This window comes from Hyla sarda, chromosome 1, assembly GCF_029499605.1.
Source record: "Hyla sarda isolate aHylSar1 chromosome 1, aHylSar1.hap1, whole genome shotgun sequence".
NCBI lineage: Eukaryota > Metazoa > Chordata > Amphibia > Anura > Hylidae > Hyla > Hyla sarda.
The window spans coordinates 554919230-554936422 of NC_079189.1; the positions used below are offsets into that span (position 1 = coordinate 554919230).

The 17193-nt window shown below is 34.5% G+C and overlaps 1 protein-coding gene across 4 annotated transcripts; it reads right to left on the minus strand.

Annotated features, from left to right (window-relative positions):
• Positions 1-835: 835 nt before the first annotated feature.
• Positions 836-13541, minus strand: ISL1 (ISL LIM homeobox 1). 4 transcript variants are annotated; one of them, XM_056552486.1, is made up of 6 exons: positions 13236-13541; positions 12247-12436; positions 10056-10318; positions 5181-5464; positions 2980-3147; positions 836-2061 (listed from the first exon to the last, which is right to left on the minus strand). In XM_056552486.1, the coding sequence occupies exons 1-6, from the start codon at positions 13261-13263 to the stop codon at positions 1945-1947; spliced, it is 1050 nt and encodes a 349-aa protein (XP_056408461.1). In that variant the 5' UTR covers positions 13264-13541; the 3' UTR covers positions 836-1944. The 4 variants fall into 4 exon arrangements, with proteins under 4 accessions (XP_056408461.1, XP_056408458.1, XP_056408459.1 ...); XM_056552483.1 differs by having other exon boundaries at positions 837-2076; positions 13236-13533; XM_056552484.1 differs by having other exon boundaries at positions 837-2061; positions 5181-5467; positions 13236-13530.
• Positions 13542-17193: the final 3652 nt, after the last annotated feature.

Genomic DNA, 17193 nt, shown 5'->3' on the forward strand with positions numbered 1-17193 from the left:
AAGCAAAGAGATAGATAGATAGGTATAGAATAGATAGATTGATATAGATAATAGATAGATGGATAGATAGATAGATAGATAGATAGGTAGATAGGTAGGTAAATAGGTAATAGATAGATAGATAATAGATAGATACATAATAGATAGATAGATAGATAGGAGATAGATACATACGTGATAGATAGATAGATAGATAGATAGATAGATAGATATTAGATAGATAGGAGATAGGTAGATAGATAGATAGGTATAGAATAGATAGATTTATATAGATAATAGATAAATAGATAGATAGATAGATAGGTATAGAATGTTAGTTAGATAGGTAACATATAGATATATTAATATATATATATATATATATATACACATGAAAAGACAAATATGATATATAGTAGATATATAGATAGGTAGATAAATGATAGATAGATAACATATAGATCAGTGTTACCTAAACAGGGTGCCTCCAGCTGTTGCAAAACTACAACTCCCAGCATGCCCAGACAGCCAAAGGCTGTCTAAGCATGCTTGGATTTGTAGTTTTGCAACAGCTGGAGGCACCCCAGTTGGGAAACAGTGATATAGATTGATCAAAATATATATGAAAAGACACATATGATATACAGTACAATAGATAGATAGATAGAAAAAAAAACATAACTATATAAAGATATTTAAATGAGAGATAAAATACTTGACCTACAAGTCATTACATCTTATGTCAGAACAGATGTAACCAGACACAACTAGGGACACTTCCAGTAGGGTCACCTCCATCATTGAACACACCCTGTAACATGACACGTTCTACATGTGGCCAATTTATTTTCCACAATGTTAAATAGGAAGAGACAACAACAAACACACAAGACAACATGTAATTCAGAGAGACCACCATACAAACAGGGGTTTTCTTGGTTTTCTTTCTTTTTTACTTCAGCAAACAAAAAAAATATATTCAAATAACATGAAAAGTGGCAAAGTCTTTCGACAATAAATAATAAATTACTTTATAATTTCTGCAATGCAATAATAGCAAACAAAAAAAAAATCCCTTTCTCGTCATTTCCAGAGAGAGAACAGTCGTTTAGAACCAATAATAATAATAATAATAATAATAACTATACACATCTTTGGGGATGCGGGGAGAAAGAAGTTCTTGTCTCTTTAAGAATCACACACAATCCAGAGAGGCCTGTGGCAGAATAGAGGTATACCTTGTTGTTGCTGCAATGCTTCCAAGAGTTGGATGTTGGAAATAAAAATAAAAATAAACGGATAATATTAAAAGGCAGGTAAAAAAAATGAAAGCAATGTTTTTGTTGTATTATTTTTTGGACTTCTTGTTATGAGGAGGGGGATCTCGGAAACAGTTACATGCTATGTGAGGCCTGGATACAGCTCCTTTTGTTATAGTCACTTGAGAACATTGCAACCCAATGGCTCCACCTGTAATCCTCCATGATGTTTCCTCCACCTTCCATGCTCTGCAGCCCCATCCTCCATTGGAGCTCCTGTTTGTCAAGGCAAATGATGAAGTAATGTTCCACAGATAAGCAGCACCATTAAGATCTCCTCTGCTATCTCTCCATCTTGGTCTATTGTCGTGAGATGTAGGACTACATTATTCATGTATATTGTTGGAGATCCACAGATATAAATCCTCTAGGCCCTGGTCCTGGACTGGTGGTGGTAATGCTCCTATACGACCATTATTTTTTTTTTTGGATACTGTTCAATCCTAGTAAGATCCCATGATTGTCTTCACAGTGTTGCTACCATGCCATCTTCACCAGATGGTCTCTATGCATCAGATGGACTATCCTGGGTGCTCTGGTGCATCAAGCTGGGTCGTCAAATACTAAGTCCAAGCCAATAGGTGTCCCTTTTTTTTGGTAATACAAAAAGAGGGGTTGGGTTGGGAGACCATAGAGTTCATTCTCCTCATGCCTCGATGGGGCTTGCTACCATGCTGTTAGGGGTGTCTGGGAGCTGGGAGGACATGGAGGCCACTTCACTTCCAGTAGAATTGGAACCTGGACCCCCTTCTGAAAAATTAACCTGTGAGAAACAGGTCTTCAATTAGAAGCAGAACAGAAGAAAAAAAGAGTGTCAAAGGCATTTCCAGACCAAACAACAACAAAAAGCATTACAATAATAAACAGAAAGGTAGGTCATCCTACATGGGATGGACCAGAAGGAGAACTGCCCTGGACTATGTAACACTGGGCTCTAGTTTAGAGAACTTAGAAATACCAAGGTCAGCATTTATGTATATGGCTTTACAAGTATGTATGATGATGAAGGTATGTATGGTAAGGTAAGTCCTTTCTGTAGTGTGTGTGCAAAACACAAAACTAGTATATCATCATTTAAAGGGGTTATCCAGGAAAAAAATTGTCTTTATATATCAACTGGCTCCAGAAAGTTAAACAGATTAGTAAATTTCTTCTATTAAAAAATCTTAATCCTTTCAGTACTTATGAGCTTCTTAAGTTAAGGTTGTTCTTTTCTGTCTAAATGCTCTCTGATGACACGTGTCTCGGGAAACGCCCAGTTTAGAAGCAAATCTCCATAGCAAACCTCTTCTAAACTGGGCGTTTCCATAGACATGTGTCATCAGAGAGCACTTAGACAGAAAAGAACAACCTTAACTTCAGAAGCTCATAAGTACTGAAAGGATTAAGATTTTTAATAGAAGTAATTTACAAATCTGTTTAACTTTCTGGAGCCAGTTGACATATAAAAAAAAAGTATTTTCCTGGAATACCCCTTTAAGCCCAGTTGTAAATGTCTGTAAGGTACCTGTACAATGTTATTGTATTTAATTATTATGCAATATTGCACACTATAATAAAAGTATAATATAATAAATATATAAACAGTATATATATATATATATATATATATATATATATATATATATATATATGATCATTTCTCCACATGCCTAATAAGTAGTGACTGAGCAGCACTCACCAGTTGCTGGAAAGCCGGCTGATCAATGTCACTCTGCAGGGCAAAGTCACTCAGGACCTTCCATGGGGGTTGGTAACTTTGCACTTCTACTGGGTTGGCTTGTAATCCACCATCGTGTCTTTCGGGACTGGAAGCCACCATAGGGGTCCCTGTCATCCCTTGAATATTCTGTAATGAGAGAACAATTCATTGCGATTACTGCAAAGTCATAGCCATAAAACAATAGAGACAGTCCAGCAGCCTATGTATACATCAAAGGGTACCATCTTCACTGGCAGGGAGGTAACTTTTTTCCTGGGTCATGTACAGACTATATCATCTTCTATAGCAGTGTTCACTAACCGGGGTGCCTCCAGCTGTTGTAAAACTATTACTCCCAGCATGCCCGGACAGCCGAAGGCTGTCCGGGCATGCTGGGAGTGGTAGTTTTGCAACAACTGGAGGCACCCTGGTTGAGAAACACTGTTCTATAGCAATGTATATAAATACCATACATACCATATTAGTTTTACAACAGCTGGAGGCACCCTGGGTGGGAAACACTGTTCTATAGTAATGTATATAAATACCATAAACACCATAATATACTATAGAATACTAAGCTACTGTGCACAAAATACCATAATATACTAAACAATACTAAGTTACTGTGCACAAAATACCACACTATACTATAGAATACTAAGCTACTGTGAATAAAATACCACACAATACAATACTATACAATGCTAAGTTACTGTGCACAAATACCATAATATACTATACAATACTATACAATACTAAGCTACTATGCACAAATACCACAATATACTATACAATACTAAGCTACTGTGCACAAATACCACAATAAACTACACAATACTAAGCTACTGTGCACAAATACCACAATATACTATGCAATACTAAGCTACTGTGCACAAATACCACAATATACTACACAATACTAAGCTACTGTGCACAAATACCACACTATATTATACAATACTAAGCTACTGTGAATATAATACCACACAATACTATACAATACTAAGCTACTGTGCACAAAATACCATAATATTCTATACAATACTAAGCTACTGTGCACAAAATACCACACTATACTATACAATACTAAGCTACTGTGCACATATACCACACCATATTATACAATACTAAACTAATTTGCACAAAATACCACAATATACTATACAATACTCAGCTACTGTGCACATATACCACAATATACTATACAATACTAAGCTACTGAGCACAAATACCACAATATACTATGCAATACTAAGCTACTGTGCACATAATATACTATACAATACTAAGCTACTGTGCACAAATACCACAATATACTATACTATACTAAGCTACTGTGCACAAATACCACAATATACTATGCAATACTAAGCTACTGTGCACATAATATACTATACAATACTAAGCTACTGTGCACATATACCACAATATACTGTACAATACTAAGCTACTGTGCACATAATATACTATACAATACTAAGCTACTGTGCACAAATACCACAATATACTATACTATACTAAGCTACTGTGCACATAATATACTATCCAATACTAAGCTACTGTGCACATAATATACTATCCAATACTAAGCTACTGTGCACATAATATACTATCCAATACTAAGCTACAGTGCATCCTAGGTTAGAGGTGGATAAAAGTTGAACATACAACACTGAAGTAAAGATCAACGCTATAACATGTGCTATAAAAAAAAGCTAAAAATTCTAAATATGCAACTGCTAATACTATTCATCATCATCATCATCATCATCATCATCGTGTATTTATTCTAGTAACAAATAAGATTACAACAAATATAAAAGTACTAATAAGGACCATAATCACATATTGATTATAATGCAACATTGCAGAACATAAGGCCATTTCTGCACCAGACAGACACTGGTTATCACCATTATATCACAGTTTATGGGCAAAAATAAAAGTATTTACTAAAATAAATGCTAATATGGAAGCACTGAAAAAACTAAAGGAAAAACTCAGAATAAAACCAATCCTCCATATTGTGTAAAGAATCCCCGCTGTGATTTTTCCATTGTCTATTAGTAAACAGTATGGAGGAATACTGTCAAGGAACTCCGAAAATGCGCTGTGCATTGTACACTGTGCGGAGCGCCCCCTGTCGGTGAGGCAGGGTAGGACTAGTCGTCACTCACCGTTTTGTCGTTAGGTTGCTGTTGCTGGAGCTGTTTCATCATGATGCTTCTCTTCTTGTCTTTACATCTTTTATTTTGGAACCAGACCCTGATGACCCTGGGACTGAGGCCAGTCATCTCCACTAACTGTTCCTTCATGAGGGCATCAGGCCTGGGGTTGGCAGCATAGCAGGTCCTCAAGGTGTGAAGCTGTTTCTCATTAAGAACTGTCCGGACCCGGGTGGTCTTTTCTGGCTGTTTGTGGACGTGGGGTCTGAGGGCCGGCTGCCGGGCAGAAATGGGTTCTGCTGTAAAATGAATGAATCCGTCTTAAGACCAAATCCCTTATATAACTATTATTATTGTCAGAATTATTCTGCATTCCGCCTTCCAACTACATATCACAAAGTCTACACCAGCGGTCTACAAACTGTGGCCCTCCAGATGTTGCAAAACTACAACTCCCAGCATGCCCGGACAGCCAACGGCTGTCCGGGCATGCTGGGAATTGTAGTTTTGCAACATCTGGAGGGCCACAGTTTGAAGACCACTGGTCTACACCATGCACAATGCCTTTTCTATCAGCAAAATCTCTCAATATGCAAAAATAATAATAATAATAATATATCAGCTTACAAGGTGTAACACTGTATCAGTAGGAAAGAGTTAATAAACGAAATCTTCTAAAATGTAGAAACAAACTACAATGTATCAATATGAAATATTCAACATTAGAATCAAAACTAATATCAATATTTTATTTATAAATTGCAGAGCAAATTATATGTATATATATATATATATATATTACACACAATTTTACAATGCCTTATAACAGAATGTAGCGATACACAAAACAAATGTATCTATATGTACTGCACTATTCTAATATTCCATATACTACAATGTATAGTTACAGAATGTAGAGTATTCCAATATGCAAAATATTAATGTATCAATATAAAACAGACAATAATGCAGCCATACCTCATATTCTGCACTATTCTAATATTCCATATACTACAATGTATAGTTACAGAATGTAGAGTATTCCAATATGCAAAATATTAATGTATCAATATAAAACAGACAATAATGCAGCCATATCTCATATTCTGCACTATTCTTACATCCCATATACTACAATGTATAGTTACAGAATGTAGAGTATTCCAATATGCAAAATATTAATGTATCAGTATAAAACAGACAATAATGCAGCCATATCTCATATTCTACACTACTATAATATTCCATATACTACAATGTATAGTTACAGAATGTAGAGTATGTAAATATGCAAAATATTAATGTATCAATATAAAACAGACAATATTGCAGCCATATCTCATATTCTGCACTATTCTTATATCCCATATACTACAATGTATAGTTACAGAATGTAGAGTATTCCAATATGCAAAATATTAATGTATCAATATAAAACAGACAATATTGCAGCCATATCTCATATTCTGCACTATTCTTATATCCCATATACTACAATGTATAGTTACAGAATGTAGAGTATTCCAATATGCATATTAATGTATCAATATAAAACAGACTATAATGCAGCCATATCTCATATTCTGCGCTGTTTATATATTCCATATACTACAATGCATAGTTACAGAATGTAATTATGCAAAATATAAATGCCTCAATGTACAACAAACAATCGTGTATCTATAGTTAATGCCCTGCACTTTTTTTTTATATTCCATATACTACACTGCATTCTTACAGAAGGTATAACATGTCAATATGCCAAATACTAATGTATCAATAGAAAACATCAGAACACTTAAATGATATACAATGTATCCATGCTTGTTTCTAATTGTGAAATGTGCAAAAAAAAAACGGACATGTATTAAAAGGTAATATTGCAATACACCAGTGTTTCCCAACCTGGGTGCCTCCAGCTGTTGCAGAACTACAACTCCCAGCAGATTAATAGATAGATAGGTAGAATAGATAGAATAGATAGATTGATATAGATAATAGATAGATAGGCAATAGATAGGTAATACATATTTGATAGAGAGATAGATAGATGTTAGATAGATAGATAACATATAGATAGATTTATATATAGAAATTGGAAATTTTCTTCTACTATAGATTTCTTCTACGATAGAAATCCTTCTACTATAGATTTATATATATATATATATATATATATATATATATATATATATATACAAATATGATATATAGTAGATATATAGATAGGTCGTAAATGATAGATAGATAACATATAGATCAGTGTTCCCTAACCAGGGTCCTCCAGCTGTTGCAAAACTACAACTCCCAGCAGATTGATAGATTTAGAATAGATAGATTGACTTAGATAATAGATAGATAGATAGATAGATAGGTAATACATAGATGATAGAGAGATAGATAGATAACATATAGATAGATTAATATATATATATATATATATATATATATATATATATATATATATATATATAGACAAATATGATATATAGTAGATATATAGATAGGTCGTAAATGATAGATAGTTAACATATAGCTCAGTGTTCCCTAACCAGGGTCCTCCAGCTGTTGCAAAACTACAACTCCCAGCAGATTGATAGATAGATAGGTTTAGAATATAGATTGATATAGATAATAGATAGATAGATAATAGATAGGTAATAAATAGATGATAGAGAGATAGATGTTAGATAGATAGATAACATATATATATATATATATATATATATATATATAAAAGAAAAATATGATATATAGTAGATATATAGATAGGCCATAAATGATAGATAGATAGATAGTTAACATATAGCTCAGTGTTCCTTAACCAGGGTCCTCCAGCTGTTGCAAAACTACAACTCCCAGCATGCCCGGACAGCCAAAGGCTGTCCGGGCATGCTGGGAGTTGTAATTTTGCAAAAGCTTGAGGCCCCCTGGTTGGGTAACGCTGCAATACACACAATAATCTGTTATATAGTTCTTTAAATCTACATGGAATGAGCAATACTATAAAGACACCGTCTATATAAACACAATAATGAACTAATTCTACCATAACACATGAGTAGGTTATATTTTCTATCTCCCATAGCGGTCCCTATGATTGGGGTACATGCCCCCCCCCCCCCATAGCTATGACTGTGCCTGTACATACTTCCACAAAACCTCCTCTGTGTAGCCTTCCTAAATAAATAGGACAGCAGTGTGTGCCCCAGTGCTGCTATCAGAGGTGCTATTCACAGGACTGCTACAAGCTGATAGAAAATACAATAACAATGGGTAAACACTGGTTCTCCTTAAATATTGTGCTAAGCTGATAAGATCCAACAATAAAGCGCAGCACATGTGGAGTCAGTGTGCGGGCAATGTTTGCTGCAGATACAGATCCCCAAACACTGCGAGTGACTTTCAACTCCAGAGCAGTTGTGTATGTGACTTTGTATGTGTCAGTGCCAGGCAGGTAGGACATAGGCCTGGGGCCTCTTCTCTCTACCTCTCCACCCCCCTCCCCTTAAGGTATTTAGTTGATTTGGTTAAATGTATCCAATCTCCCTTCAATTAGTCAGAAATGGACTGGAAAATTTCCTTTCGGATTATAACAAGCAGTTTATCCAAACTCTGCTATGTGATCCCTGTGCTGGAGTGAGGTGGAGGAAAAAAGGGGGCACCGAGGGGTCTCCCTGTACACACAAAGCCTGCAAAAGCCCCCCCCCCCCCCCCCCCCCAAATCTGGAGAGAAAAGGAGAAGACTGCGGCCATCTCTGGGGCTGCGGCAATTACTGGAGATTAGCTTGTTGACAGTTCAAAATTACAGTCTAAGTATCTGCATTCATTCTATTCATTCTTCAAGTCTACCTTGATATACTGCTGCTGGGGGGGGGGGGGGGGGGAGAGATTGATTCCCTCCCCCAAATATAACCCGACCCAACGGGGAGCACATCTGACATCCATGCTGCTGTGATATTTATTTTTTTTTGTGAAAAATAATTTGGCTGCAGAAATTGGGTTATCCACCTATTATCTGTTTCATCTATCTCTCTATCTATCTATCTATCTATCTATCTATATATAATAGAAAAAATCGAAGATTGCTGCTCACATCCAATACTGCCATGTGTCCTGGTACAACCCAAAAATACACATATATATAGAGAGAGAGTAGTTAGGAGTAGCCATATTAGTCCAGTGATGCAATATATATACATATATATATATATATATATATATATATATATATATATATATACATATATATGTATATATATATATATATGATATAGAAAGAAAAAAAAAGAAGATTGCGACACACACACACACACACATACATATATATATATATATATATATATATATATATATATACTTAGATAGGTACAAGCAAAAAGATATATAGAGAGAGAGACACACACACACACACATATATATATATCTATATATATATATATATATATATATATATATATATATATACATATATAAAAATAAGGTATTACAAGATACTGCAATATCCTATGATTTTGCATTTCATATATATATATATATATATATATATACATGCAAATATATATATATATATATATATATTTATATATATATATATATATATATATATATATATATTTATATATAAATATAAAAAGCAAAATCATCGGTAGTTGCAGTATCTTGTAATACCTTATTTATTGGACTACCAAGATTTTGTAGAGACAAGCTTTCGGGATTCCTCCCTTTATCAAGTCATAAGCATTTATATTTTATGCATATTATATAGATAGATAGATTATTAGAAGTAAATAATGAATAATAATCTATCAGTGTGCAATATGGCGCTTCCAGCCGCAGTGGTGTAGTACAGACATAGCCCATGGATAATCCTGGTTGGCTCAGTACCTGCCATCTGCAGGGGACGGGCAGCAGGGTGCAGGGGACTGAGGGGGTCGCTGGCCCCTAGACTGGCCCGCTCGACTACATCATGGTCCGCCCGACAGAAAAGTCCATCCTCCCGCAATGCGAACTCGTCCCCGGGGATGAGCTGGCGGCTGCAGGCCACACAGCGGAAACACTCGATGTGATAGACCTTGGAGCGGGCGCGCATCACGAAGTCGTTCTTACTGAAGCCCAGCGAGCACTTGGCGCACTTGATGCCATACAACCTGCGGGCACAGGACGGGGTCAGTCACGCAGTCACATCATACGCGAACAGCTAGAATGTAGCAACTATAAACGGCTAGAATGCACACATATACAGTATATATATATATATATATATATATATATATATATATGTGTGTGTGTGTTTTCCAAACAGTGTGCCTTCAGCTGTTGCAAAACTACAACTCCCAGCATGCCCGGACAGCCGAAGGCTGTCCGGGCATGCTGGGAGTTGTAGTTTTGCAACAGCTGGAGGCACACTGTTTAGAAAACACACACACACACACACATATATATATATATATATATATATATATATATATATATACTGTATATGCACATCAGATATATATATATACATCACATATCACCGCATATCATGTTCTAATATAATACAATAATAACATAATATAACCGAAAAATTATAAAATAAACCTAATTTCCCCCTTTCAGTACAATCCAATGCCCCTTCCTTCATGCAGTGTGTAAACCCTGACTATAGTTTATTTATACGGAATGTCATCTCTCTGTCCTACATGTACAAATCTATTAATGTGCCCTGTATTAGGAATTATTCCTATGTAGAGATAGGGCTTGTATATAGGGTATATATATAAACACTATTTATACACTATCATCAGGATGTTTCATATGAAGAATACACACATATATATATATATATATATATATATATATATATATATATATATGAATATATAGATGTATGGATGGCTACTATATATATATATAGCCCTCTATACATCTATATATTCATATATATATATATATATATATATACATATATATATATATATATACATACATACACACTATATATATATGAATATATAGGTGTATAGATGGCTACTATATATATTTATTTATATATATATATATCAACTCAATCATACTAAAAAATATTTTTTTTTGTAAATATATATATATATATATATATATATATATTGTATATATATAATATATATTTAATTTTATTTTATTATACGTATTATTATTATTATTACTACAATAGTATGTGCTGGATGTTATTTACCCTATTTTTGCCTGATCATGAAGAATATGCTATCACATCATTCTACAATAATATTATTTAAAAAATAACTTAAACCATTGGTAGCTATGTTTATATATCTGTTATTCCCTGAATTTGAACGTACGATCGTTTGTCTTATTTTGTAGCTTTTCATGTTTATCACCAAGGACAGAACAATGCAAAACAAAAGGCTGAGGGGTAGGGTCACCTAGAAAGGGGGCTGCACAGGATCAGCACCAGCCAAAGTTGATCCTGGGTGTCTGTTGTGTCACTTTATCAGTTTGCAGATTTTAATGTGAGGAAGGAAGCAGTTTCCCATTATCTAAATATCCCAATTGTTTGCGAGCAGATGATGGGCAATTTGATCTGTTCTGTCTAATTCATCAGCTCAGATAAGATAAGAGACCTGGGAGGGAGGTGGACGACCATGCTCACAAGGACAATCATATATATATATATATATATATATATATATATATATATATATGATTTATTTATTTATTTATGTTTATTATTTTTGTTTGACTCTTTCAGCTATTTTATAAAAATAACAACTATATATGTTTTATACTGTTGATCCCCTATAATTATTTGATCTTTATCCTTTCAAGACATAAAATACAGTTTAAGTTTTATTCCCAAGCAACATGTTTCACAACATACTAAGGCACTAAACAGTAAATATAGAACAACACACATAACATGCACAATAATTAGATAATAGTACAGTATATTAAAGTAATGTAACAAACAGAATAGCAACGAGGAAATGACGGTCTGAACACCCACCCACATCTATTGTAGGTTATTTTATATCTATTTATTTGCCAAGAAGTGAATTGTAGTGTATATTTCAGGGGTGTAACATAAGGAGCCTACCTGATATAGTCCCTTTTACAGTAAGTCTTTCCATCCCTAACAAAGCAAGTACAAGTCTCATCCAGATACTGGTTGCACTCTGCACACTTGAGACAGGCAGCATGCCACTCCAGGTCCGGGGATACCCTTAGTATATACTGGTCGTGGATCTGATTCCCGCAGCCAACACATAGGGAGATCAGGCGCTTTTCTGCAAATAAATAGAAGATGTATTAACTAAAGCTTCTGCACTGCAACAATTATACCAAGGCTACTGCTACTACTACTAATAATATTAATTGCACTAATAAAAATAGTTATAATGCTCATGGGAATGGGCTATCCCTTTTCTTCAATGGGGATGGTTTCACTTTGTTTATTAAAAAAATATAAAACAAAACAAAAAGAAATAAATAAACGAGTAATAAATTCTAAGGTATGTGTAACAATGTATAATAATGTGCAAGAATAATTACTGTATGATGTCCAAGTCATTGTTCATGGGAACATGTGTATATATTGACAGCAGAGCTTGCAATATATATATATATATCTATATATATATATATATATATATATATATATATATATATATATAGTTATAAGGGGGAAATATTGAACAACATAAGTGAGACAATATGACCTCCCTGCGCATTGGTGACTGCTGTCAGACACAACACAGGGTCACACTACACAACACATACACTATATATATATATATATATATATATATATATATATATATATATATATATATGTTTATATATATTATGTACACACATACACACTGGCATGTACCATTTGCCTTTTGGGCAAGCAGTGGCTTGTGCTGCAGGAGACTTGAGGTATAACCCTATTTACAATGGGCACACACAAAGGTGGGGGCACAGGCTGCCTCTATGTGTCATCTGTATACAGTAGGTAGACACACAGTGACAGCAGGGGCAGCCTGGCATTAGAGTGCCCATAGAGCAGTGCAGGATATCAGAGTAAGTAGAAGGTGCTCTTACTTTTTGGAGGGTCTCCCATGTCTCCCATGTCTGTGAGAGGGTGCAGGGTCCACAGTGTGATGGTGTCAGCTTGCAGTATACCCAGGCTGAGGTGAATGAGGGGGGTGCCGGCTGCAGGAGCCCAGGCTGCAGTGCTGCTTCTGCTGCTGCTGGAGTCAGTGCTGATCACACACTCTCTTCCTTATCTCTTACTCAAACTTCTCTGCTCCAACTCAGCTCAATCTCCATTGGTGTGACGCAGGGCGGGGTGACGTCAGCGCTGCCCCCGGCTGATTGGCTGAGCCGTGCACCCAGCAGCTGGCCTTATTATCACATTACAAGTCCCGGAGTCCTGTGTGTACAGGGAGACACTACTAGCCCTGCTGCAACCCCCCAACCATAACACCCACAGCCCTGCCCCTCCACTACAACCATTTCCTATTCTCATCTGTGCCTGAAGGGGTTAAATAAACAGACTGACCAGTAATAACATGGCGCTCACATATTCCGCCGTGCAGTGCCCTTTACGGATTTATTTCAGTGTATAACAGTCTCACGATATACAACATGTCAGATTGGTCTTTGTAAAGCAACTGGTGCATGGTACTGAAAGGGTTAAGGCCCAGTAGAATACATCACATGCAGACTGGGAGTGTAACCTGTAACTACTGGAGGATGCTCAAAGCTTCTATTACATGCAGGGTGTTAGATTGAACCTTGGCTATTTATATATCTACTGTATTATCTATCTATTATCTCATATCTATCTATCTATCTATTATCTATCTATCTATCTATCTATCTATTATCTCATATCTATCTATCTATCTATCTATCTATCTATCTATCTATCATCTATCTCTCCATCTATCTATCTATCTATCTATCTATCTATCTATCTCCTATCTATCTATCTATCTATCTATCTATCTATCTATCTATCTATCTATCTATCTATCTATCCTATCTCTCCTATCTATCTATCTATCTATCTATCTATCTATCTATCTATCTATTATCTATCTATCTATCTATTATCTATCTATTATCTCATATCTATCTATCTATATATCTATCTATCTATCTATCTATTATCTCATATCTATCTATCTATCTATCTATCTATCTATTATCTATCTATTTATCTCATATCTATCTATCCATTATCTATCTATCTATTTATCTCATATCTATCTATCTTCTATCTATCTATTATCTCATATCTATCTATCTATCTATCTATCTATCTATCTATATATCTATCTATCTATCTATCTCTCCTATCTATCTATCTATCTATCTATCTATTATCTATCTATCTATCTATCTCATATCTATCTATCTATCTATCTATCTATCTATCTATTATCTATCTCATATCTATCTATCTATCTATCTATCTATCTCATATCTATCTATCTATCTATCTATCTATCTATCTCATATCTATCTATCTATCTATCTATCTATCTATTATCTATCTCATATCTATCTATCTATCTATCTATCTATCTCATATCTATCTATCTAATATCTATGTAAAAAATTTTTCTCATCTATGTGGCATCTATTTATCTATTCTATTTGATGTACATCAGTAGATATAAGGTGGTCCGTTATGGTTTATTTCAGTGTTCCCCAACCAGGGTGCCTCCAGCTGCTGCAAAACTGCAAATGCTGGGAGTTGTAGTTTTGACACAGCTGGAGGCCCCCTGGTTGGTATACACTGGTTTATGTTGAGTGTAGTTGGTGCAGCCCAGCAGGTCTGTCTGTGTGCCCATGAGTCTAAACAAATGGAGGGTCTCCTGCTGTCTGAGCCCATGGGTAGAATCCAGAGCCCCTGACAGTCATTGTGGATTTAGGCCATGAACTGCTTGTCACACAGACAATAGAGGTCACCTATTAACAGTTTGTTTGCTCAAGATTTTCACAGTCTTTTTCTCAAAATCCTACTAATGAGCAGATGATATACATGTGTATTTGTATGTAGTTTAGGTTTACAGTTCAGAGGTAACAATTCCTAAACTTCATCCCATCTGCTTTGTATCTTCATTGAATATCAAACTCCAACACATACATTAGGTCAAAGTACGACTGGAATAGGATCTATCTCCTCTATCTATCTTCTATCTATCTATCTATCTATCTATCTATCTATCTATCTATCTATCTATCTATCTATCTCCTCTATATCCTCTATCTATCTATCTATCTATCTCCTATCTATCTATCTATTATCTATCTATCATCTATCTATCTATCTATTATCTATCTATCTATCTATCTATCTATCTACCTATTATCTATCTATCTACCTATTATCTATTTATCTATCTATCTATCTATCTATCTATCTATCTACCTATTATCTATCTATCTATCTATCTATCTATCTATCTATCTATCTATCTATCTATCTATCTCCTTTATCTATCTAACTATCTATCTAACTATCTATCTATCTATCTATCTATTTATGTCATATCTATCTATTATCTATCTCCTATCTATCTATCTATCTATCTATCAATCTATCTCCTATATCTATCTCATATCTATCTATATCTATCTATTATCTATCTCATCTCTCTCTCTCTCTCTCTCTCTCTCTCTCTCTCTCTCTCTCTCTCTCATATCTATCTATCTCCTATCTATCTATCTATCTATCTATCTATCTATCTATCTCATATCTATCTATCTATCTACCTATCTATCTATCTATCTCATATCTATCATCTATCTATTTACCTCTTTGACCTAGTGACCCATGATCTCTCTATTAGTTAGGTAGACAGTATATATATATATATATATATATATATATATATATATATATATATATAAATATAGGAGTTGTACATTTAAGTAGGTCAGTGTTTTCCAAGCAGGTGCCTCCAGCTGTTGCAACACCCTGCTTGGGATGCACTCTTCTTGGAAATCACTGACCTATCGACCATCTCTTTATGTATATCTTTGCTTTTATTTATTTATTTTTAACACTATTTTTCTTTTTTATTACAGCATACTATTCCCCCAACTATTTTAAGATGTAAATTAAACACTACATTACATCTATCTATCTATCTATCTATCTATCTATCATCTATCTGTCTGTCTTTCTATCTATCTATCTATCATCTATCTTTCTATCTATATACCTATATATCTATCTATCTATCTGTCATCATTTATCCATCTATCTATCTATCTATCTATCTATCTATCTATCTATCTATCTATCTTCTATCTATATATCTAGTTATCTATCTATTATCTATCTATCTATTTATTATCTATCTATCTATCTATCTATCTATCTTCTATCTATATATCTAGTTATCTATCTATTATCTATCTATTTATTATCTATCTATCTATCTATCTATCTATCTATTTATTATCTATCTATCTATCTATCTATCTATCTATCTATCTATCTCCATCTGCCTATCTCTCTGTAATACCCATTCTCCAGTCAGTGTATTGCTGTATATGTGTCTATTCTTTTTTGGAACCCACTTGATATTGTGATTGTTGTAGAATACATCAACCTGGTGATTAACAATTTAGACAATATTTCCAGGATTGGGTCACAACAGCGACCTCTTGTGTTCACTTTGGAAATGAGCCAATTATGATAATGCAGACACGTTCTCTGGCCTTTGTGTTGTTTTCAGATACATTTCTCATACATTGGTAAATATCTGCTCTTATAACAAAAATCTACCATCCTTTTTCAATTTCCAGGACTGCACATTTGGAGGCTGTCGATTTGCTGTCCATTTAAAGCTGTAGGACTACAGATCACAGCATGCCTCCCTGGCTGGTACCAGTAGACGACACTTCCTCTATTTGGATCATGTGTTGTGGGCCAGTCAGAGCGCTGGATTAGAGAAAGAAGAAAGTCACTTTTAAAATCAATATTGGTTTTCTTATAAGGATACATTTTATTGATGGTTTACTTATATTATTAATGAAG

What these genes read in the sequence shown, in the direction of transcription:
- ISL1 (XM_056552482.1), bottom strand. Translation starts at nt 13,263, where the DNA reads ATGGGAGACATGGGAGACCCTCCAAAAA. An exon ending in TGTAAAAGGGACTATATCAG is followed by an intron (nt 10,319 to 12,246) that starts GTAGGCTCCTTA and finishes CTGTGCCCGCAG; the next exon opens with GTTGTATGGCATCAAGTGCG. An exon ending in AGCCGGCTTTCCAGCAACTG is followed by an intron (nt 2,077 to 2,979) that starts GTGAGTGCTGCT and finishes TTCTAATTGAAG; the next exon opens with ACCTGTTTCTCACAGGTTAA.